The 23,546-nt window shown below is 37.1% G+C and overlaps 3 protein-coding genes across 4 annotated transcripts in view; 1 reads left to right on the top strand and 2 right to left on the bottom strand.

Moving 5' to 3' along the window:
* LOC125839081 (actin-depolymerizing factor 10-like) overlaps nt 1-23,546 on the top strand; it is an 858,671-nt gene that overhangs the window by 6,539 nt on the left and 828,586 nt on the right. The gene's annotated exons all lie outside the window — the stretch shown is intronic.
* Nucleotides 1-23,546, bottom strand: part of LOC125839078 (peroxisomal membrane protein 11C-like) — a 485,045-nt gene that overhangs the window by 71,961 nt on the left and 389,538 nt on the right. The gene's annotated exons all lie outside the window — the stretch shown is intronic.
* Nucleotides 18,179-20,096, bottom strand: LOC125839049 (gibberellin 20 oxidase 1-like). The gene is made up of 3 exons (XM_049518030.1): nt 19,941-20,096; nt 18,656-18,733; nt 18,179-18,448 (listed from the first exon to the last, which is right to left on the bottom strand). Exons 1-3 carry the CDS (start codon nt 20,094-20,096, stop codon nt 18,179-18,181), a joined length of 504 nt encoding a protein of 167 aa, XP_049373987.1.

Genomic DNA, 23,546 nt, shown 5'->3' with positions numbered 1-23,546 from the left:
TGAAAAGACAAATCGGGTGGCACAATGTCGCTTGCCAAATAATTAGCAAAGTCTGCGAACCAAGGAATCAAATCATTAGAAGCAGCCAATACCTGTTCATCTGGAAAAGCATCATTAATTTCAGCCCTATCTCCAAGCTTAGCATGGCCTCTTCCTCTAATTTGGACATGGTCGGCAACTTGATTTTCGGTTCCCTTTCTATCTTTTACCACAAAATCAAACTCTTGCAGCAACAATACCCATCTAATCAATCGTGGTTTTGCATCCTTTTTCGCCATCAAATACCTCAATGCAGAATGGTCAGTATGCACGATGACCTTAGTACCAAGCAAGTAGGAACGAAATTTTTCGAATGCAAAAAACCACCGCAAGAAGTTCTTGTTCGGTCACAGTATAATTCTTCTGGGCCACATATAGAGCTTTGCTAGCATAGTAAATAGGGTGAAGAATTTTCTCACGCCTTTTCCCTAATACTACACCAAGCGCCACTCCACTCGCATCGCACATTACCTCAAACGGTTGTCCCCAATTCGGTGAAATAATGATAGGTGCTGTAACCAACTTTTCCTTCAACTCTCCAAATGCTCAAAGACAAGCATCATCAAAATAGAACTTACTCTCCTTCTCGAGCAGTTTGCACAAGAGATGTGCAATTTTTGAGAAATCTTTGATGAATCTCCTATAAAAACCTGCATGCCTAAGAAAACTTCTAACACCTTTTACAGAGATGGGTGGTGGAAGCTTTTCTATTATCTCAACTTTAGCCCTATCAACCTCAATATCTTTCTCTGAAATTCGATGACCCAACACATACCTTATTTTACCATGAAATGACATTTCTCCCAATTCAGCACCAAGTTGAAGTCTTCACATCTTTTGAGCACCTCGGCCAGATGTTCTATACAATGATCAAACGAATCACCTACAACTGAAAAATCATCCATGAACACTTCAATAGTGTCCCCACCATATCAGAAAATATCGACATCATACATCTCTGGAAGGTCGCTTGAGCATTGCACAATCCGAATGGCATCCGTTTGAAAGCAAAGTCCCATATGGGCAAGTGAAGGTGGTCTTCTCTTGGTCTTCTGGAGATATAGAAATTTGATTGTAGCCCGAATACCCATCAAGAAAACAATACCAACCCTTGCCTGCAAGTCTATCCAACATCTGGTCCATGAATGGCATAGGAAAATGGTCTTTTTCTGTCCACGCATTCAACTTCCGGTAATCCAACAAACTCTCCATCCGTGATAGGCCTCATTGGAACAAGCTCATTTCTTTCATTTGGAACCACAGTCATACCACTTTTTTTGGTACACACTGCACAGGACATACCCAATTACTATCTGAGATGGGATAAATAACTCCCGCATCCAGCCACTTGATGATCTCCTTTTTGACTACCTCTTGCATAGGTGGATTTAATCTTCTCTAGTGCTCAACACTGGGCTTATGATCTGGCATGAGTTGAATTTTGTGAGAACAGATACCGGGGGGATCCCAATAATATCTGCAATAGTCCACCCAATCGCTCGCTTGAACCTCTTTAATACAGTCACCAAACACTCTACTTCCTTTGCATTCAAATCTGCTGCAATGATGACTGGCAAAGTATTCTCTTCGCCTAAATATACATACCTCAAGTGCGGTGGTAGAGCTTTAAGCTCCAATTTCGGTGCCTCCACAATAGATGGTCTTGTGGGTGGGGACTCGCGATTCTTCATGTCTAGCTCATACTTCTTTGGTTTGGACCGGTATTCACACTTATCAAGTGCGGCTACCAACTCATCATACTCTTCAATACCATCACTACCAAAATTCATCATGACTGCTGCTAGTGCCTTAACACCTAATCGCTCTTCAATTTGCACTTCTGACCCATTCTCCACTCTGTAAGTTATCGCAATACTGTTTGTAGCTCACCATTCTGCTTCATGGATCTACAGATATTGAAAGTTGCTTCTTCATTGTTCAGTCTGAACTTCATCTGTCCCTTTTCCATATCAACCAACGCACGCCCTGTGGCAAGAAATGGTCTCCCAAGGATGATGGGAACCTCAAAATCAACCTCACAGTCAAGGATCACAAAATCCCCGGAAAGATGAAAGACTCTACTTTCACTAGCACATCATGGAGCACACCTATGGGCCTCTTCACAGTCCGATCAGCCATCAGTAACCGCATTGCAGTGGGCTTTGGATCCCCTAGACCCAACTTCTTGTAAATAGATAAAGGCATGAGGTTGATGCTAGCACCAAGATCACACAATGCCTTAGCAAAGTGTAATAACCCTATAGTACATGGGATCGTGAAAGCACCAGGGTCTTACTTCTTCTGCACCAGAGATCTTGTAGCAATAGCACTACAATGTTGCAATCTATCATCATCTTCGAAACTCACAGACCTTTTCTTTGTCACCATATCTTTCACGAATTTTGCATCCAGGCATTTGCTCCAAGGCTTCTATCAAAGGGACATTGATAGAAAGCTGCTTCAACATAGTGATAAACCTGCGATATTTACCATCTTCAGTCTTCTTCACTAACCTCTGTGGAAAAGGTGGTGGAGGTCTAGGTATGGGAACCACTTTCTGAGGTATCTCCACTTCTTGTTTGTCACAACCTCTGACTCCTCTCTAACTTCCACCACATCATCTTCTTTTCTATTCTCAACTTCCACCACAGATGGCATAGGTGGATCTATGGTTTGCTTACCTCCTCGAGTAGTAATTGCCATACAATGTCCATCATTCTTTGGATTCTGGATGGTGTTGCTTGGAAGAGTGCCAGGTTGACGCGGGTTCACTGTAGTAGACAACTGTGTCATCTGCTGCTCTAGATGCTTTATTGACACTGCATGGGCGTCAACCTTTTGACCAATACCAGATAAGTCGTTTCTCATCTCTTTCACATTCTCATCAGTCGCATCAAACCTTCTCATCATCTTATGCAGCATATCTTCGATACGCGTCATATTACCTCCAGCTTCCCTAGCACCAGATTCCCGATTTTGAGGGGGAACATAGGGTCCAACCCGATCGTTTCTGTTGCCATAGTTGTTCCTGTTGTAGTTGTTGTCGCGATTGAAGTTCCCATCTCGGACATAGTGACCCTCTCGGTTGTAATTTCCATAGTTTCGACCTTGGTTCCCTTGACCTTGGCGCCAATTTTCCGTGTTGGATCCTTGGGCATTTGGTCGGAAACCCCCCGTCTGATCGTTCACCGCATAAGTGTCCTCTTCATAGTAACACTCCTCAACTGGTGGTGGAGTTCTAGTTAAGTAGTTTACAACATTTACCTTTTCTGCTCCTCCACTCACATGCTTCAATACCAACCCCAACTCTGTCCTCATCTGAGCCATCTCCTCACGAATATCATCTGCAGAGTTAACAGTAGCATTATGAACAACAAATGTGTTTCTCCCAGTATCTGACCTCCTAGTGCTCCACGCTTTATTGTTGCGAGAGATCCTCTCCAATTTTTCAGCAATCTGTGCGTATGTACAATCACCATATGAACCTCCAGCAATAGTGTCAAGTACTGCTTTATTGTTATCATCCTGTCCTCGATAGAAATATTCCTTCAGTGACTCATCGTCAATACGGTGATTTGGGACACTTCTTACGAAAGCAGTGAATCTGTCCCAAGAGCTACTCACAGACTCTCCAGGTAATGCCACAAAATTGTTGACCCTATCTTTGTGATTGAGCTTCTTAGACACTGGATAGTACTTTGCTTTAAACACCTCTGCTAGTTGGTCCCATGTGAAAATTGAGTTATAAGGAAGCTCAGTGAACCATACTGCAGCATCGCTGTCAGTGACAGAGGGAACACTCGTAATCCAATGACATTCATATCCAAGTCTGGTCTACCTACACAACTTTTGCAAACCACCCTTAGCTTGGCCAAGTGAGCATGTGGATCCTCCGATGGCGATCCTGAAAATAAGCCTCTTGCTGTAAGCATCTGCATCAAACTACTAGTCACCACAAATGTGTGCCTGGAGGTAGAGGAGGTAGGACGATGGGTCCATCGGAGTCTGCTATGTCAATGTTGCCCCGATAGTTGTCATGGTGTTGTGGGCCTGGTGGACCATGCACTCTCACTGCATCTCCCAATTGATTTTCAGCTAGACCCCGATTTTCCCCACCAACTACTCTTGGCTTCTGTAACTCAACTGCTTCATCTAGATTTCCTCCGATAGGATGAACTGGAAGTCCTTGATTGTTCATTCTTCGCAAAGTTCTGTTCAACTCTGGATCGTACGAGTAAGTGGCTCACCTTGGCTCCGTGTACTTGGCATACACTAGAGTCGGAACCTGAGAGAGACAAAAAAAAAAAAAAGAGTAAAATTAGGAAATATTTGACTAACGTTCAATATTGTAGTTAAAACTAAATCTAAAAGCCAGATTCCCCGGCAGCGGCGCCAAAATTTGATACGCTCAAATTACACCTCCTTTCAGAAGTATAAGCGATCGTTATCAAGTAAAGAACCCAACTTGTAGGTTGGGATCGATCCCACGAGGAAAATGGTTTAGACTTACCTTTAACCAACAATTATATTCAATTAGTCAAATTATTTCCAGAAACAGGTAATAAAAGAGGGGTTGTGCTTGTGTGAAACAAATAGTAAGAACTTAATAAGTAATTAATAATCAAATTCAACTTTGGTTGTTATCAAGATAAGAGAAATAACTAGGGTATACGTGTTCCCCACAATCTCATAACACAGTAATCCTAGTAATAGCAATCCTTTTCTAGTGTATTGCATGCAAAGTGATAAGTTAGGTATCTCTAAATCCTTGGTCCGGCATCTAGAGAATTTCACCCCGCACCTTGGTCCGGCTACGTGTGTATAATGTACTAACCCTTACCTTTACCTCATATTAGACATCATAATCGATGTTTGGCTTAGTTATTATTTCGCACCAATCGACACTAGCCTATTGATAGTATCACACTAAATCTATGTTGATAATTATTTTCTTGTTAATTACCTCCTTGGTCCGGCAAGTAGTAACAAGGCGAGTTCTAACGTTGGCCACCGTTAAAAAGACTTCTAAACGAAAGAATTATCAATGCATGCAAAATACTAGTCAAGAATTGCTTATCTACTATTCATACTTTGTTAATTGATCATGGTTCCCACAACCCTAGTTGTGGATTTAGTTACTCATATTGGCAAGAACACAATTCATAATTGTTGATGAAGAAATCATGAACTTACGTAAAGAGAATAATAAGCCCAGAAATTTAACTTGAATTGCAAAGCCAAAATCTTCAAAACGAACTTGGGCATTCAATAATTGCTAGAGTTGCGAATTAATATCCAGAGTTACAAAGAAAAAATAGAATAATAGTGTCTAACCCCCAAAAACGAGGTTTACATGTCCTATTTATAGAAAACAAATCCTAAATAAAAAAGGAAACAAATTAAGGAAAGTTTTGTTCAGGTACGCGTCTTCAATCCATGAGACCGACTTATGGACCGTCGATGGATCTATGGTCCGTAAGTCCCTTCCGTCACTCAAGACTTAGAAAATATTTCAGCTTCCAAAAATCAGCTTCTCTGAAGCAAACGACGGACCAGCAGTACGGACCGTAGATCGACCTACGGTCCGTCAATCCCCTCCGTAGCTCCATACTTAGAATCTTCAAAAATCAGGTACTGGAACCCTCGCGGTCTCACTCTACGGATCAACAGGACAGTCCGTAGATCAATCTACGGACCGTCAATGGGCACCGTGGTTCCACACTTGGTCAGACTTCCCTGATTTGTCCTCAATAGCATGCCTGCTGATCTACGGTTATAACCTATGGACTGTGGATGGATCTACGGTCCGTAGATGTCTTTTTTCTGCATTTCCTTCAGCCGTCTCTAAACTTTCGCGCTTGAACACCTTTCCTGCAAAACATGATAAAAACCATAAAAACCAATATAAAAAGGCCCTAGATACACACAACTTGTAAGTGAAATGTATTAGAAATACCGTAAACTCACGGTATATCATGTCTCATATTTTTAATGGATGATATACAAAATATTTTATTTTTATTGATATTTAATGTAGATTTTTGAATCCATTTTTTATTGTAACTGCATTGTTTAGTTCATAATATAATTACTGATCTATATCGTCCAGTTTCCTATGCTATGTACACTAGATAGTTTGTGCATCCTTGTGCTATTAATAAGGCATAATTGTGTATGTACTAACAGTATAAAACATTCAAACATACATACACAATTTTATTTTGCTTTATTTATGATGTGATATAAGTTTCAAATTTATTATCTTAATTTTAAAACTTTTGTTCTTTCTATCTGTATACACCAATATGCATATCTATGTCTATTCATAAAGCATAATTGTGTATGTACTAACAACATAAAACATTCAAACATACATAAAAAAAATTATTTTGCTTTATTTATGATGTGATATCAATAAGTTTCAAATTTATTATCTAAATTTTAAAACTTGTGTGCTTTCTATGTGTATACACCAATATGCATATCTATGTCTGTAACCATATAACTTTTTGTAAACATGTGCATGTAAATCGTTATAAGAGTGTAATATATGAGAACGGTGTATAACTCTCTCTTATTCTAAAATATTTCAATGTTTTTCTTGTCACATTTCTTTAGGAAAATCTTGTATCCCAAGAAATACCCTTAGGTTTTAGGAAAGTTTAGTGGAGTATGATTTTAGAATAATATTTCTGTTCTAAAATTCAAGTATCCGTCTAAGTTATATTAATCTACAAAATATACTGAAAGTTATCATTTTGTTGTCTGGAAAATCAAAAGATGGAGTGTTTTGTGGGGCTTTAGAAGTTTCTTGGTATAATTTGTTCATGATTGCTTTCTAGAAATTGAAACCCAGAATTATGACACTATGCATAGATAGATTTAAGATTTAAGATTTAAACTAGATAAGCTCAATCTTTATGTCATTAAGATGATTAATGCTAATCTCATTGTACATTCGAAATTATGTGTTCACAATTAGATATTTTTTTAACTTTTAATAGTTTTAGTTGTTTCTCACATATTTATTTGTGTTTCATATTGAAAATAATGGGTTTAGTTGGACCTATAGAACTGCCTGTGATAAGATGTCGTTAAAAATTATTTATCTTAAACTGCAACCAAACAGGAAGATTTAGCTAGTGTCATCAAATAATGTAAAAAAAAAACCCATCAGGGAACCCCAATTAGTAGAAGCTCTAATGTTACTATTGTTAGAAAATTATATGCACAACGGAAGCATACCAGAATCTACATGAATAATAGATAACCAAATAGTTTATGCTTGAACATATACAATAATGCTAGAATACATAAACTTGCTGAAATTTATTTCAAGAATTACCTCTTGAAGCGTGAGCAGATATCTTCAAGTGAATCCACAAGTTGGACATATCTTCTTTCAAGCGAATTCCCAAGTTAGACATATCTTCGAGTGAATCCACATGATAGACAATTGTCACTACCTAGACCATCATGATTGGCACCCACACTAACACTCCGGTGAGAGAACCACTACTACAACCCAAACCAAGCAACTAAAGAACTAAGGCATTTAAGTCAAATACTAAAGAAATAAATAGGGAGTTCCCATAAACTCCAACAAAAGTCTAATAAGAACTAAACAAATGCGGAAGAAATAACCTTGATCCTGAAAGTCAAAGTACCAAAACATCCAACAATGAACAAAGTCTAAAAAAGAAGGGATAAAACCCCAAACTAAAAAATTAATCAACTAACTAAAACAATTGTCTAAGTCCGGAAATGGTGGACATAGACGAAAGAGAATCCCATGGTTGCCCAAAAGAATTGGCTCATCCTAGAATTTGAAGCGACGATCATTGATCTCCTGAGCGAGGTCTGTCAGTAGCCGCTTGAAGATGCCATGTACTTAACAAAAATAAGAGCAAGTGCAGTATCAGTACACAACCACAGTGTATCGGTAGGATCACATGGCTATCCCACTAGTGCAACACAAACAAGTCAAAACAACAATATAATCACATACATATATATCAACATATACAATATTATCAACATTTATGAACAACGATCAGTTTCACATTTTCTATCACATCATTGGTCCTCTCATAGAACACAAACCCAAACAGTTAGCATGCCGGAACGTGGCAACCGATCCCATATTTATGCCGAAATGTGACAATCGATCCCATATTTATGCCAAAACGTGGCAACTGATCCATATTTATGCAGGAACGTGTCACCCGATCCAAGTTAGTTATGCCGGAACGTGGCAACCGATCCCATCCACACACCACAATCACAAACACAAGTATATCCTCAAGATCATACATCTAAGTCATGATTTCATGGCAATGATAATTCATCTATCTCATTTACAACAAATGTGATCAATATTGCAACATTCATACATATACAAGTATCATAATGAAGCAAGAACAAGTATACATCACACAATCATAGAATTACAACCATTACCTACCTCGAAACAAGCTTGAATCCCTAAGAAACCTGATCATTCCCTTTCCAGATTTGTTCTGCTTGTTGTTGGTCTACAAACAATCAATATAATACGGGAATTAATGAACAATCACTAATTACCTAGATTACTAATAATTCTATGAACCCTAGATCAAACCCATGATCCCAATCATCCAAATTAGGGTTGTTTCCACCATAGAATCTATAACAAAACCCTCCCGCATCAATACTCATCCATTCTATTACGTTCTACGGATCGAAAAATGGATTCGGGGAGTGAAAAGCTTACCTTTAGCCTCAAGAATGGTGAAAAACGAGTAGGAGTCACCTAGGGTCGTTCCTTGTCCCTAAAACTCATAAATTGCATAATGAGTTCATTTAGGGGTTTATTAACGACTTTATTTTGCATCGAGCCCGCCACAGCGGCTACCCCGCTACAGTCGCCTCGCTAGAGCGACCAAGATCCTGTCAGGACGACTTGCACGGAACCAGTAAGCTATTTAATTAATTTCAAGACCCCCATTTCACAACACACCTCTAACCAACAAAGCTCAGAAAATACCCTTTATGCTAGGATCGATTTCGGGAGTTCTACTCACACGAATTCAATTATGTAAAGTCGTACATATATCTTAACGAGTTATTTATCCCTTCATGTAATCAAAATCATAATTAAATCACCTGATTGCTACCATATTTCCCTACACCTTAAAGACTCCAATTTCGTTCCAATCTGGACTAGGTTGGGGAAGATCCAAATACTACGAAAAAGTTTTTCAGCTCCAAATTTTCCACTGTTGGCTTTTCTATAACAACTGGAACAGGTCGTTGCAATAGATACCAATTTACCCATCACTCGTCCACGAGTGACAAAACTTAGGAAAGGTAGGCTAAGTAAAGAATGAAGTAGTACCTGAATCGAAGAACAATTGGGGATACTTGTCTCGCATATCCTTCTTGGTTTCCGAAGTAGCTTCCTCAATTGGACGATGCTTCCATTGAACTTTCATAGACTTAATCTCCTTGTTCCTCAACTTACACACATGACGATCATGCGTCCCACTTAATGATATAGTCTCCGGATACATGAAATATTGAATGAACTCCCGATAAAATTGGAGGTAAAGCCAATCTATACGCTACCGGTCCCACACATTCAAGAATCTCAAATGGACCAATGCATCTAGGACTTAGCTTACCTTTCTTACCAAATCTCATCACCACTTTCATGGGTGATACCTTAAGAAGAACATTCTCACCGGTTTGAAATGCCATGTCTCTTACCTTTTGATCCACATACTTTTTTTGTCTACTCTGGGCTGCTAGAAGCTTAACTTGAATACTCATCACCTTATCTTAAGCATCCTTCACTAAATCAACCCCCAAAGGTTGCACATCGCCAGCCTCAAACCATCCTATGGATGATCTGCATCCCCTCCCATATAATGAATCAAATGGTGCCATATCAATGTTGGGGTGGTAACTATTGTTATAGATAAGAGAATTCACACAAAGGTAAGAACTTATCCCAATGTCCTCCAAAATCATTCATACATTCCCTCAACATGTCCTCTAACACTTGAATAGTCCTCTCTGATTGTACGTTTGTCTATGGATGGAAGGTTGTACTAAAAATGAGTTGTGTGCCCAATTCATCATGCAATTTTCTCCAAAACTTGAATGTGAATTGGGTACCACGGTCTGAAATGATAGAAAGGGGCACTCCATGCAACCTCACTATCTCTTTCACATAAACTTTAGCCAATTGTTCAGCATTATAATCTATTCTTACCGGAATAAAATGGGCTGACTTAGTCAATCTATCAACCACTACCCAAATAGAGTCAAACTTCCCCAAAGTCTTGGGAAGACCAACCACAAAATCCATAGCTATTATTTCCCAATTCCATTCCGGAATTGGCATTCTTTGAAGCAAACCCGCAGACTTTTAATGTTCATAGTTCACTTTTTCACAATTTTGACACTTCGCCACAAACTCCACTATGTCTTTCTTCATGCTCAGCCACCAATAAATTCGCTTCAAATCTCTATACATCTTGGTCACACCCGGATGAATAGAATATCACGAAACATGAGACTCTGCCAACAATTTCTCAATCAAGTCATCTACTCTAGGAACACATATTCTCCCTTTAAAATTGAGCATATCATCCGCATCAAGAGCGGTCTCTTGTGCCTTACCAATCGCAGTTTTCTTTCTAAGTTCCTCCAAATTCTCATCCTCAAATTGTTTGTCCTTGATCTCCTCAATGAAAGTGGCCCTTACCTAAATACTAGCTAACACCCCACCTCTTTCTGAGATGCCCAACTGCATAAACTTAGACTCTAAGGTCTGAATTTCTTTAGCCAAAGGTCTCTTGAATGCACTCAAGCAAGCTAAACTACCCATACTCAACGCTTTTCAACTCAAAGCGTCTGCCACCACATTAGCCTTGCTCAGATGATATTAAATGGTCACATAATAATCCTTGAGTAGCTCCATTCACCTTCATTGTCTAAAATTCAGATCCTTTTGAGTGAACACATACTGCAAACTACGATGATCGGTAAACAATTCACATTTAACGACATAGAGTTAATGTCGTCATATCTTAAGAGCAAATACTACAGCTGCCAACTCTAAATAATGTGTTAGATAATTCCTCTCATTCACCTTCAATTGATGCAAGGCATAAGCTATAACATTCTTATCCTGCATCAACATATAACCAAAACTAAAATGTGAAGCATCACAATAAACAATAAAGTCATTACCTTCAACCGGTAATGCTAGGATGGGTGTGGTGGTCAAAAGAGTCTTGAGCTTTTGAAAGCTCTCCTCACATTTTTTCAGTCCATTCAAATGATATCTCCTTTTTGGTCAAATTGGTCAAGTGAGTGGCAATACAAGAAAAGTTCTTCACAAATTGGTGATAATAGCTAGCGAGCCGAACAAAACTTCTAACATCCATCACAGAGCTAGGCCGAACCCAATTCTTAACCTCTTCAATCTTTTGAGGATCTACCATTACCCTTTCTTTTGAAACTACATACCCCAAAAATGCAACTGATTTCAACCAAAATTCACACTTGGAAAATTTAGCATACAACCTTTGTTTCCCAAGAACACCCAAAACAATACGAAGATGGTCAACATGCTCTTCCTCACTTTTCGAATAGACCCAAAATATCATCAATAAAGACTATAACGAAAGAATCTAGAAATGGCTTGAGCACCCCATTCATTAAACTCATGAAAGCTGCTGGCGCATTGGTCAAACCAAAAACTCATAGTGCCCATAGCGAGTTCTAAACAGTATATTGGGCACATCCTCAGGCCTAATTTTCAACTGATGGTAGCCAGACCTAATATCAATCTTAGAGAAAATTGACACACCTTGCAATTGGTAAAAAAGATCATCTATTCGAGGCAAGGGTACTTATTTCAAATAGTGACCCTATTGAATTGCAGGTAGTCTATACACATTCTCATACTACTATCCTTTTTCTTAACAAAAAAACTGGAGCACCCCATGGGGAAGCACTAGGACGAATAAATCCCTTATCAAGAAGTTCTTAGATTTGAGCCTTAAGCTCTCTTAATTCTGTTGGAGCCATGCGATATGGAAGGATGGAAATGGGACGAGTATCAGGCTCTAAATTAATGCAAACGTCTATATCTCTCTCCGGAAGCATACCAGGCAAGTCATTAGGAAACACTTCTCTAAATTCCGACAACACAGGAATAGACTCAATCGATGGAGCCTCAACCTCAATATCCCTAATATAAGCCAAATAAGTCAAACAACCCTGCTCTACCAGTTTACTTGCCCGAAAGGAGGATATGATCTTAGTTTGCTTAGGCTTGTACACCCCTTCCCACTCTAATTTTTCCCTTCCCGAAATTTCTAGACTTACAGACATAGTTTTACAATTAAGCACAACACAATAGGGGGACAACCAAGTCATGCCTAAGATTATGTCAAAGTCAGTCATATCTAAAATCACCAAATCAGCCTAACTCTGAAAACCCATAAACAAAGTAGGACAAGCACAATAGATATGGGTAACTCTAACTAACTCACCAACTAGGGTAGAAACATGGATAGAGGCATCAAGTATATCATAATTCATATCAAATTCTGAGGCAAATCTCACGGATACATATGAATAAGTAGAACCCGGGTCAAATAACACGTTAGCCATCCGGTCACAGATGAGAATAGTACCTCTGATCACCGCATCAGACACCTCTTCCTCATTCATGCCTGAAAATTTATAACACTGAGCCCTATCATCTTGACGAGCCACTTCTCTGTCTGGTTGCGCGTTACCCCTACCTCCATTACCATTTCCTTTACCTCCACGGCCGCGCTGACTACCTCCTCGCCCACTTTGTGTACGTCCTCTACCATTATTACCATTCCCCATGGGTACCACTGCTTTAGACTGTTGATGCACAGAATCTAACACACGTGGGTAGGGACAATCTCTACTCATATGCCCAAGTTCACTACAGTTGTAATATTTACGATCAAAAGATGGCCTACTGCTCGCTGAAAGCGCGACTCCCTGGCTATCCAGAAAATTATGAGATGGAGTTTCTGAGTAATTATCTGTAGAGGTGGGCATAGCGGACTGAATTGTCTTGGCTGCAAGTGTTGGCCTTCCGGACCCCTTGGAGTAAGAACCTTGGAAGTTACCCAATTTTTTGGCCCTTTTTGTCCATGCCTTAGCTTGACCGTCTCGCCTCACCCCTCCACTTTCTTAACATAGTCTGTTACCTCATTGAAATTCCTCTTTGCTGAAGTCATATAAGCATATAACACTTGCAACTCAGAATTTAGTCCCCTAATAAATAACCAAATTCTCTCTTCCTCAATAGTCACCAATTGATTAGTGTATCTAGACAAAGCATGGAACTTGGCCTCATAAGCAGCCACTGTCATACCACCTTTTTCTAAAGCCATAAACTCATCCTTCTTACGATCCCTCAAGGTCCTAGGCACATATTTCTCCAAAACAAAGTATGAAATTTGGTCCAAGTAAGTGGAGGTAAAGAGGAAAATCTGCATTCCATATAAGCTCTCCACCACTGCTTAACCTCACCTTGAAGTTGAAAAGACACAAAGTCAACCCCATGTTGATGGGCAATTCCTAACTTATGAAGCATCTCATAGCAATCTAAGATGAACTCATAAGCATCTTCATTCTCAGAACCAAGAAACAGAGAAGGCTTTAGCTTCAAAAACATAGTCAACATTTTATGTTCGTTACCAGTCATAACAGAACCGAACAAAGGATGGAAGAAAATATTAGTACCCACGTTTCCACCCATCTTGGACGCAGATTTAGCAACAAGAAGATTAGTAGGAGCTTGAGTTGCTTGAACAGGTGGAAGCGCTCTAGGACCAGCCAACCCTTTCAAGAACGATATGATTTATTAAGCTAACACTAGATCAATGGGAGGAATACATGTAATCTCAGTCTGCACGTCTTCATCTTATCCCACATCCTCAATGTTCTTAACATCAACACCCTCATCTGTCTCTTCATGATGAGCAAGTGGGTTCTCATAAGTAGGAGCATTTTGAACAGGAGATCCATTTCCAGCAGGCGCTACTCTTCCACTGCCTCTACCACTAGCTCTTTCTCTACACCTGCCTCGACCGCGACCTCTCACTATAGATCCTCAGTCGAAGCATTGACAGAAACTACCGGTGTGACGCAGTTATACCTAGTATTAACCAACTACGGACAGAAGAGTAAAGGAGGTTAGATACCAATTTAAATCGACAGAAACCAATTAGAATCAAGTTATAGCATGAAAGGAGACAAGAGAAAATAAAGAGATTCTCTAAAGTCCTATAGCCTCTCCGAAAAAAGTAAAGGTGTCCTCGTACCATTCCGCGAGACTCTACTAGACTCATTTTGGTACATCAAGATCAACAAACCTCGGCTCTGATACCAACTTTGTCACGACTCAGATCATCGTGATTGACACCCACACTAACACACCAGTGAGAGAACCATTACTCTAACCCAAACCAAGCAACTAAAGCAATAACAAAGGGATTTAAGTCAAATACTAAGGCAATAAATAGGGAGTTCCCATAAACTCCAATAAAAGTCTAATAAGAACTAAACAAATGTGGAAGAAATAACCTAGAACCTGAAAGGCAATGTATGAAAACATATAACAATTAATCAAATCCAAACAAGAAGGGATACAACCCCAAACTAATGAACTAATAAACTAACTAAAACAATTGTCTAAGTCCGTAAATGGTGCACATAGACGAAAGAGAATCGCATGACAGCCCGGAAGAATTGGCTCACCCTTGAATTTGAAGCGACGATCACTGATCTCCTGAGCGAGGTCTTTCAGTAGCCGCTTCAAGATGTCCTTTACTCAACAAAAATAAGAGCAAGTGTAGTATCAGTACACAACCACAGTGTACTGGTAAGATCACGCGGCTATCCCACTAGTGCAAAATAAACAAGTCAAGACAACAATATAATCATATGCATATATATCAACATATACAATATTATCGACATTTACGAACAACGATCAGTTTCACATTTTATATCACATCATTGGTCCTCTCATGGTGCCCAAACCCAAACCATTAGTATGTCGGAATGTGGCAACTGATCCCATATTTATGGAAGAACGTGACAACCAATCCCATATTTATGCCGGAACGTGGCAACCGATCCCATATATATACTGGAACGTGGCAACCGACCCCATATTTATGCCAGAACCTGGCAACCGATCTAAGTTTGTTATGCCACAACATGGCAACCGATCCCATCCACACACCATAATCACAAACACAAGTAAATCCTCAAGATCATACATCTAAGTCATGATTTCATGGTAATGATAATTCATCTATCTCATTTACAACAAGTGTGATCAACATTGCAACATTCATAAATATACAAGTATCATAATGAAGCAAGAACAAGCATACATCACACAATCATAGAATCACAGCCATCACCTACCTCGAAACAAGCTTCAAACCCTGCGAAACTTGATCCTTTCCTTTCTGAATTTGTTCCGCTTGTTCTTGCTCTATAAACAATCAATATAATACGAGAATCAATAAATAATCACTAAATACCCAGAATACTAACAATTCTATGAACCCTAGATCAAACCCATGATCACAATCATCCAAATTAGGGTTTTTTCCACCATAGAATATATAACAAAACTCTCCCCCCATCAATACTCATCCATTCTATTATGTTCTACGGATTGAAAAAAGGATACGGGAAGTGAAAAGCTTACCTTTTGCCTCAAGAATGGTGAAAAATGAGTAGGAGTCGCCTGTGTTTCAGTCCTTAGCTCTAAAAGTTGAAAAGTGCATAATGTGGTCATTTAGGGGTTTAATAACGACTTTAATTCGCGTCTAGCCCGCCACAACAACACCCACCCCGCTACAGCCTCCCTGCCAGAGCGACCAAGATCCCGCCAGGGCGGCTTGCACGGAACCATTAAGCTATTTAATTAATTCCAAGACACCTATTTCATAACACACCTCTAACCGACGATGCTAAGAAAATACCCTTTACTCTAGGATCGATTCCGGGAGTTCTACTCACCCGAATTCAATTCCATAAAGTCGTACGGATTCCTTAGCGAGTTATGTATCCCCTCATGTAATCAAAATCATAATTAAACCACCTGAGTTTTACAAGATTTCCCTACACCTTAAAGACTCCGATTTCATCCAAATCTTGACTTGGTTGGGAAAAATCTAAATACTACGAAAAAGTTTTTCGGCCCCAAAATCCCCCCCGTTAGATTTTCTATAACGATGGGAACAAGTCGTTACAACAACTACTATGTAGTCTTCTACATTGAAATCAAATTTACATGCGAACACTTTCAATACTTGGGTGGGCAAGTATCAATAGAAACCTTTAATCTTTTTCTAGGTTAGAAGAATCCCTACTTATAGAGATTTCTTCCCAATCAAAAAAGGAGAACAAAACACAGTCTATTTTCTTCAACCAGAAAAATACACGAAAGTTTTCTTTTCAAAAGAAAAACGCATGCTAGTATCCTCTTTTCTCCTTAGAAATAGGATTCTGAGTTATAGTTAAATATGGGCACTGTAGGGACCCATAATTAATTACTGAGGCTTCCTATTATGGAAATAATTCCAAACAATTAATTTGAATTATTCTTACCATAATAAATTACAAATCATTCCATTAGAAATTCGTAATTGCACTCCTCTATTTATTATTCGAAATTCCCCATTAAACACCTATGTAATTCACCATGTTAGGATTACAGATACTAATCAATAAATTAAATTACTGACTAATTTAATTCAATGATTAATTTCCTTTAGAGCACTACTTAACTTCTTTAATGTGTCGGATTTGTTTAGAATATGTCTTAGGATATTGCAGAAATAAAACAGTTAGCTATTTTTTAGGTTTTTAAATTATGTTATTAGAGTCCTATTTGACTTATACTTAGGAGTTAGTTCTTTTTATTTGTTATTTGAATTAAATTGATAAGTTAGTAACATATTTTTCTATTTTTTGTTAGGAATTATATATGCACTATGTTGAGACACAATGTAATGTATATCTTGTACGACTCGCTCTCTCTTCTTACCTCTACCTTTTCCATCAGCCCCTTCACTAGTTTTGCTTCTACTGAAGTCTTTTCCCATGGAATTGGAAACCTTTGCCTTGTTTTCTATAATATGACCGTTATCACATGTCTCTTCAATAATATCTGGGGGAGGTTCTTTCTTACGATTCAAACATTCACTCTATTTCTTCATAATTAAGGGAGTCTTTAATATCGCATCCAAAGAATGACTTTCTTGATTTTTTGCTAAAGTCAAAATATTCAATGAATCAACCTTTGGTTGCTTATATTTATCTCTTACTTTTTCTGATCTAGTCCCTAGAAATCTTACCTTGCTATCAATACCAAGCAAACTATCCAAGCATTCTTTGATTTTCTTGGAGTCTTTTATTCTTTGCAACATGAATTCCTTCACCTCCAACATATTTTTTCTCAAGGTAATTCCAAATTTCATTTGGTGATGGGAGAAATATAATTCTCTTTAAAATTGTTGTTGATACAACAACAAACAGAGTTGCTTTCATCGTGGACTTCGTGATTTTATTTTCCTTGTGACTCTTGATTTGCACTGTGGTGAGAATATTTTGTAAAGAATTAATTTCATAATCATTTTCTACTGCTTCCTTCCTAAAGATCAAGGGCCTCCAAGTAATTTTCCATTCTCACACCTCATAATTGGTAATTTTCATTACTAAAAACAGCATGAGTTATTCATGAAAACCTATTTTTGAAATCCATCTATTTACTGAAAGGTCACTGTAGAAAACTAGCTCTAGATCCCACCTATTAGTTTTTGAAAGAAAAGAAATGCAGGAAAATAACAATAGAAGAGAAGTTGAAGGATAAATTATGTATTGCACTACAGAACTTTATATTATTGTCTAACAAATGATATCTATTTACAGACTAAAAACTAAACTGAAATTGAAATCAACTCCTAAATACTAGAATTATTGCAATAGGAATATTTGTAGTTCTAAATCAAAGATTCAACATATTTACAAAAGATTGCAAGGCCTTCAATCTTGAACCTTATATGTATAGCTCTTAAGCTTCTACATTATTTGCTTGAAGCCATGTCGGGAAAGCTTGAACAGTCCATGTATCAACTCTGTGATAATTTTGAGTAAACTCAAGGAGAGCAAGCCATGTGAAGTCCGTATCTAGTCGAGGGGTGTTGTAGTCCACCAATTCAGTTGGTCGACTCACCACCTTATCTTTGTCTTGACAAAGAAAGAAAGGAAGTGATTTTCTAGGAGTCTTGTTGTTAACCAATGTTCTATGCAAGCAACTTTTGTATTTGCCATTCGATAGGGCCTGCAAAAGGACAAACACCAAATATGTTATTTTCAATTTCTAAGTAAGAACTCGTGATGTATATCATTGCGAGTCCTGTGTAAAGATCTTATAATGTTTTTCACCAAAAAAATGTATTATTTGTTCAATTGATTATGTTTATATTATTTGAATGTGATACAAAATACATTAGCTTATTATATAGTACTAGTTTGAAAATTTGCTTACCATAAATGTGTCGTCGATGTTAACAACAAAAGCATTAAAATTTTGGCGAATGAAGTACCATTCGTTGTCCACAAAAACCTGAAATCCAGACTTGAATTGAGGAATAATACATAAAACATTGCATTCAATAAATAAGATACATAATTTAATAAGATACAACGTTTTGATGTATGCATTGTACGTTATGTATCATTAATTATTATTTTTATATATATTCACTAAAGATGATACATAAATTATTAGGATACAATAATTTTGATGTAATAAAAATTAACATTTCCTGAATCTCAAAAGACTCTTTAAATTAATAAATATTAATTTATCTATTAAATTACACATCTACAGATTAATAATATTTTGTAGTCTCACCTATATTAATTTAATGAGTTTTACTATAGTATTATTTTAAGAATAAAAGTTATTTTTAGCTATATAAGGAAATCTATCTACGGAAAAAGTCAATAAATATCTCTACTTATGATTATGCTATATTATGTGTAGATATGTCTATGCACATTCTATGAAAAACTTATACCCCAATTTTAAGCATTATTAAGCCATTCTTAGCAAACTGCTTGGACCCATTTTTGATATTTCAAAGCTTCTTAAGGGAAAATTTTCAAACTCTGATTTGAAATCTATGGTCAAACATATCTTTAAAAATACGTCCTTTTTAAAATTTGCTTCAAAATATATGAAAACTCTCGGGCCACAAAATTAATCATTATTAAGCCCTTCTCAACAAACTGTTCCGACCCATTTTTGATACTTGAGAACATTTTAAGGAATTTTTTTCAAAATCTATGGTCAAACATATCTTTGAAAGTATTTCCTTTTTAAAAATCTTATTCAAACTACATATGAACTTCTATCCAAATTTTAAGCATACTAAAGATTGAAGGGCAATTAGGTTCAAGTGGGAAAGACTCGTCTGTTGTTTCATCGGAAGACGATAAAGAATGGGAAACTGTTGGCCCAAAGAACAAGTCTGCAGTCACAAGAACTCAGGACTTCGTTCCTTCAAACCTAAGTGTCATTATAGGGGGGGCAGTTGAAGAGCCTTGTAAAAGTGATAGGGAACAAAGCCTCTGCGATAGTTAAGCCAATTTTGGTATTCCATCTTGATATTTCACACGAAGCTATTCATAACATTCAAGATGCTCTCCGCCTATTTTCTGCCCCTGAGACACTCGAGGAATATAGAACTATCGTAGGAATGGTTGGAGTGGCTAGTGATAGGAAATCCATCAGCATACAGACACATCCTAAGATGATGATTTTACACCTGAAGCGGTTTGGTTATGGAACCTATGGAAGTACCAAATTGCACAGGTTTATGCAATATGGCACTTCCATAACCTAACTGCTTCAGGTGTAAAATCAACATCTTAGGAAATGTATGTATGCTGATGAATTTCCTAGCAGTAGCCACTCCAACCATTCCTATGGTAGTTCTATATCCCTCGAGTTTCTCAAGGGCAGAAAATAAGCAGAAAGCATCTTGAATGTTATGAACAGCTTCGTGTAAAATATCAAGATGGAATACAAAAAAATGGTTGAACTATCATAGAGGCTTTGTTCCATCTCACTTTTACAAGGCTCTTCAACTTCCCCCCAATAATGACACTCAAGTTTGAAGGAACGAAAACTTGAGTTCTTGTGACTGCTGACTTGTTCTTTGGGCCAACAGTTTCCCATTCTTCATCGTCTTCCAATGAAACAACAAACGAAACTTTCCCACTTGAATCTGATTTCCCTTCAAGTTTTAGTATGCTTAAAATTTTGATAGAAGTTCATATGTTTTTTGAATCAGATTTTAAAAAATGAAATACTTTCAAAGAAATGTTTGACCATATATTTTGAAAAAATTTCCTTAAAAAGTTCTGAAGTATAAAAACGGGTCTGAATAGTTTGTTGAGAAGGGCTTAATAGTGCTTAATTTTATGGCCAGAGTGTTTTCATATATTTTGAAGAAAATTTTAAAAAAGGAAATATTTTTAAAGATAAGCTTGACCATAGATTTAAAATCAGAGTTTGAAAATTTTTCCTTAAAAAGCTTTGAAATAGCAAAAAAGGATCCAAACAGTTTGCTACGAATGTCTTAATAATATTTAAAATTGGGATATAATTTTGTTACCGAATGTAACATATCTACACATAATAAGCATAATCATAGGTAGATATATTTAAAGTATTTTTCCGACTGATTTTCCTTAGATAGATTTCCTTATATAGCTACTAATAACTTTTATTCTTAAAATAAAACTATAGTAAAACTCACTAAATTTATATATGTGAGTCTACAAAATATTATTAATTTGTAGATGTATAACTTAATAGATAAATTAATATTTATTAATTTAAAGAGTCTTTTGAGATTCAGGAAATGTTAATTTTTATTACATCAAAATTATTTTATCATAATAATTTGTGTATCATATGTATTGAATTTACATAAAAATAATAATTTATGATACATATAGTACAATGAATACATCAAAACATTGTATCTTATTAAATTATGTATCCTATTTATTGAATTCAATGTTTTATTTATCACGCCTCAATTCAGGACTTCAGGTTTTTGTGGACAATGAATGGTACTCCATTCGTCCAAATTTTAATGCTTTTGTGGTTAACATAGGCGACACATTTACAGTAAGAAATTTTACAAACTAGTACTATATAATAAGCAATGTATTATGTATTACATACAAATAAAATAAACATAATCAATTAAACAAATAATACATTTTTTGGTGAAAAACATTATAAGATCTTTCCACATAATTTATCCTTCAACTTTTCTTCCAATGTTATTTCCCTGCATTTATTATCTTTCAAAAACTGATAGGTGGGATCTAGAGCTATTTTTCTGAAGGGACCTTTGAGTAAAGAGATGGATTTCAAAGTTTGTTTTTCATGAATGACTCATGCTATTTCTAGTACTGAAAATTATGAATTATGTGTTATGAGTACGGAAAATTACTTTGAGACCCTTGATCTTTAGGAAGGAAGCCGTGGAAGAGGATTATGAAATTAATCCGTCACAAAATAATCCAACCATAGTGCAAATCAAGAGTCACAAGGAAAACCAAATCTATGAAGTCCACGACGAAAGCAACTTTGTTTGTTGTTGTCTCAACAACTATTTTAAAGAGAATTATATTTCTCCCATCACCAAAAGAAATTTGGAATTATCTGAAGAAATAATATGTTGGAGGTGAAGGAACTCAAGTTGAAAAGAATAAAAGACTCCAAGAAAATCAAAGAATGCTTGGATAGATTGCTTGGTATTCATAACAAGGTACGATTTCTAGGCACTAGATCAGAAAAGGTAAGAGATAAATATAAACACAAGCAGCCAAAGGTTGATTCATTGAATAATTTGTTTGTAGCAAAAAATCTGGAAAGTCATTCTTTGGATGTGATATTAAAGACTCCATTAATTAAGAGGAAATGGAGTGAATGCCAGAATCCTAAGAAACAACCCCACCTCCCTCCCCCCAACAATCGTATTAAAGAAAAGAAGGCAAAGGTTTCCAATTCCATGGGAAAGGACTTCAGTAGAAGGAGTGCTAGTGAAGGGACTGATGGAAAAGGTAGAGGTTAGAAGAGAGAGCGAGTTAGACAAGATCTAGATTGTACTCTGTCTCAGCATAGTGCAGATGCTGAAGATTCTTCAAGATGAGGAACGTAAGTAAGACAAATTTGGATGGTTCTATAGATAAAATGATGTACATTACGATGATGATCCCATTTGGGGAACTATTTATCGAATAGTGGATCATAAATTTATAATACAAGCAACCAAATGTTCATTCATTGAAAAATGTTGCTTTAGTAAATATTCCAGAAAACCATTCTTCTGTATGTGATATTAAAGACGTCCTTAAAAAGAATACATTAATGCAAGAATATTGAGACTCAACCTTCCCCGGATATTATAGAAGTGACATGTGATAACGATTTTAAGAAAGAAAAGAAATCATGGGTGTGCAAGTTCTTGGAAAAAGACTTCAATATAAGCAAAGCTAGTGACAGATTATTATAAATAATAAGTTAACAATGATTATCGATGTCACAACCCAGCCCACCGTGATTGGCACCCACTCTAACTCTCCAGTGGGAGAACCATTACAACAACCCAACTAAACAACTTAACGAAAAACTAAACATTTAAAGATATGGAAGCAGTTTTAAATGATGGATAGAAACGGAGTTCCCATAAACTCCAAAGGTTTTAAATAAATAATTTAAACAACTGTTGCGGAGGTCAATCACTAAAACCTGAAAGTTGTTGTACCAAAACTCTACCAATCAACAAGTCTAAGGAAAGGGGGTACGACCTCGGAACTAAATATACGAATAAATCTAACTATAGAGTCTGAGTCTGAAAAGAATGGATTAAACAATAGAGGACCCATCGCAATCGGGAAGATTTGGCTCACCCTTGAATCCGGACTCGATCATTGATCTCCTAACTGAGGTCTATCAGTAGCTGCCTGAAGATTCCCTCTACTTAACAAAGAACAATCAAATGCAGTATCAGTACACAACCACAGTGTACTGGTAGGATCACGCGACTACCCCAGAAGCGAAATACAACCAGGAAATTACAACACAGTAAACACACATATACAGAATACATAGTTCAATTAGCATTTTAGGAGCAACATACAATATCCCAATATATGTGTCGAGACGTGACACCCAGTCCAATATATGTGTCGAAATGTGACACCCGATCAAATGTATGTGTGGGAATATGACACCTGATCCAATCAGCACAAGCACAATCACACTCACCCCATAATGAATAATACATATAGTCACTTGGTCAAGTAGCAGTTCATGGCATGCAGTTGTTCATACATAATCATTCCATTAG

Source organism: Solanum verrucosum, unplaced genomic scaffold, assembly GCF_900185275.1.
Source record: "Solanum verrucosum unplaced genomic scaffold, falcon-dt-bn FXZP01000163.1, whole genome shotgun sequence".
In the NCBI taxonomy this organism is placed as follows: domain Eukaryota; kingdom Viridiplantae; phylum Streptophyta; class Magnoliopsida; order Solanales; family Solanaceae; genus Solanum; species Solanum verrucosum.
The sequence above is the reverse complement of the archived record's forward strand: the minus strand, read 5'-3'. Positions and strand labels throughout refer to the sequence as shown.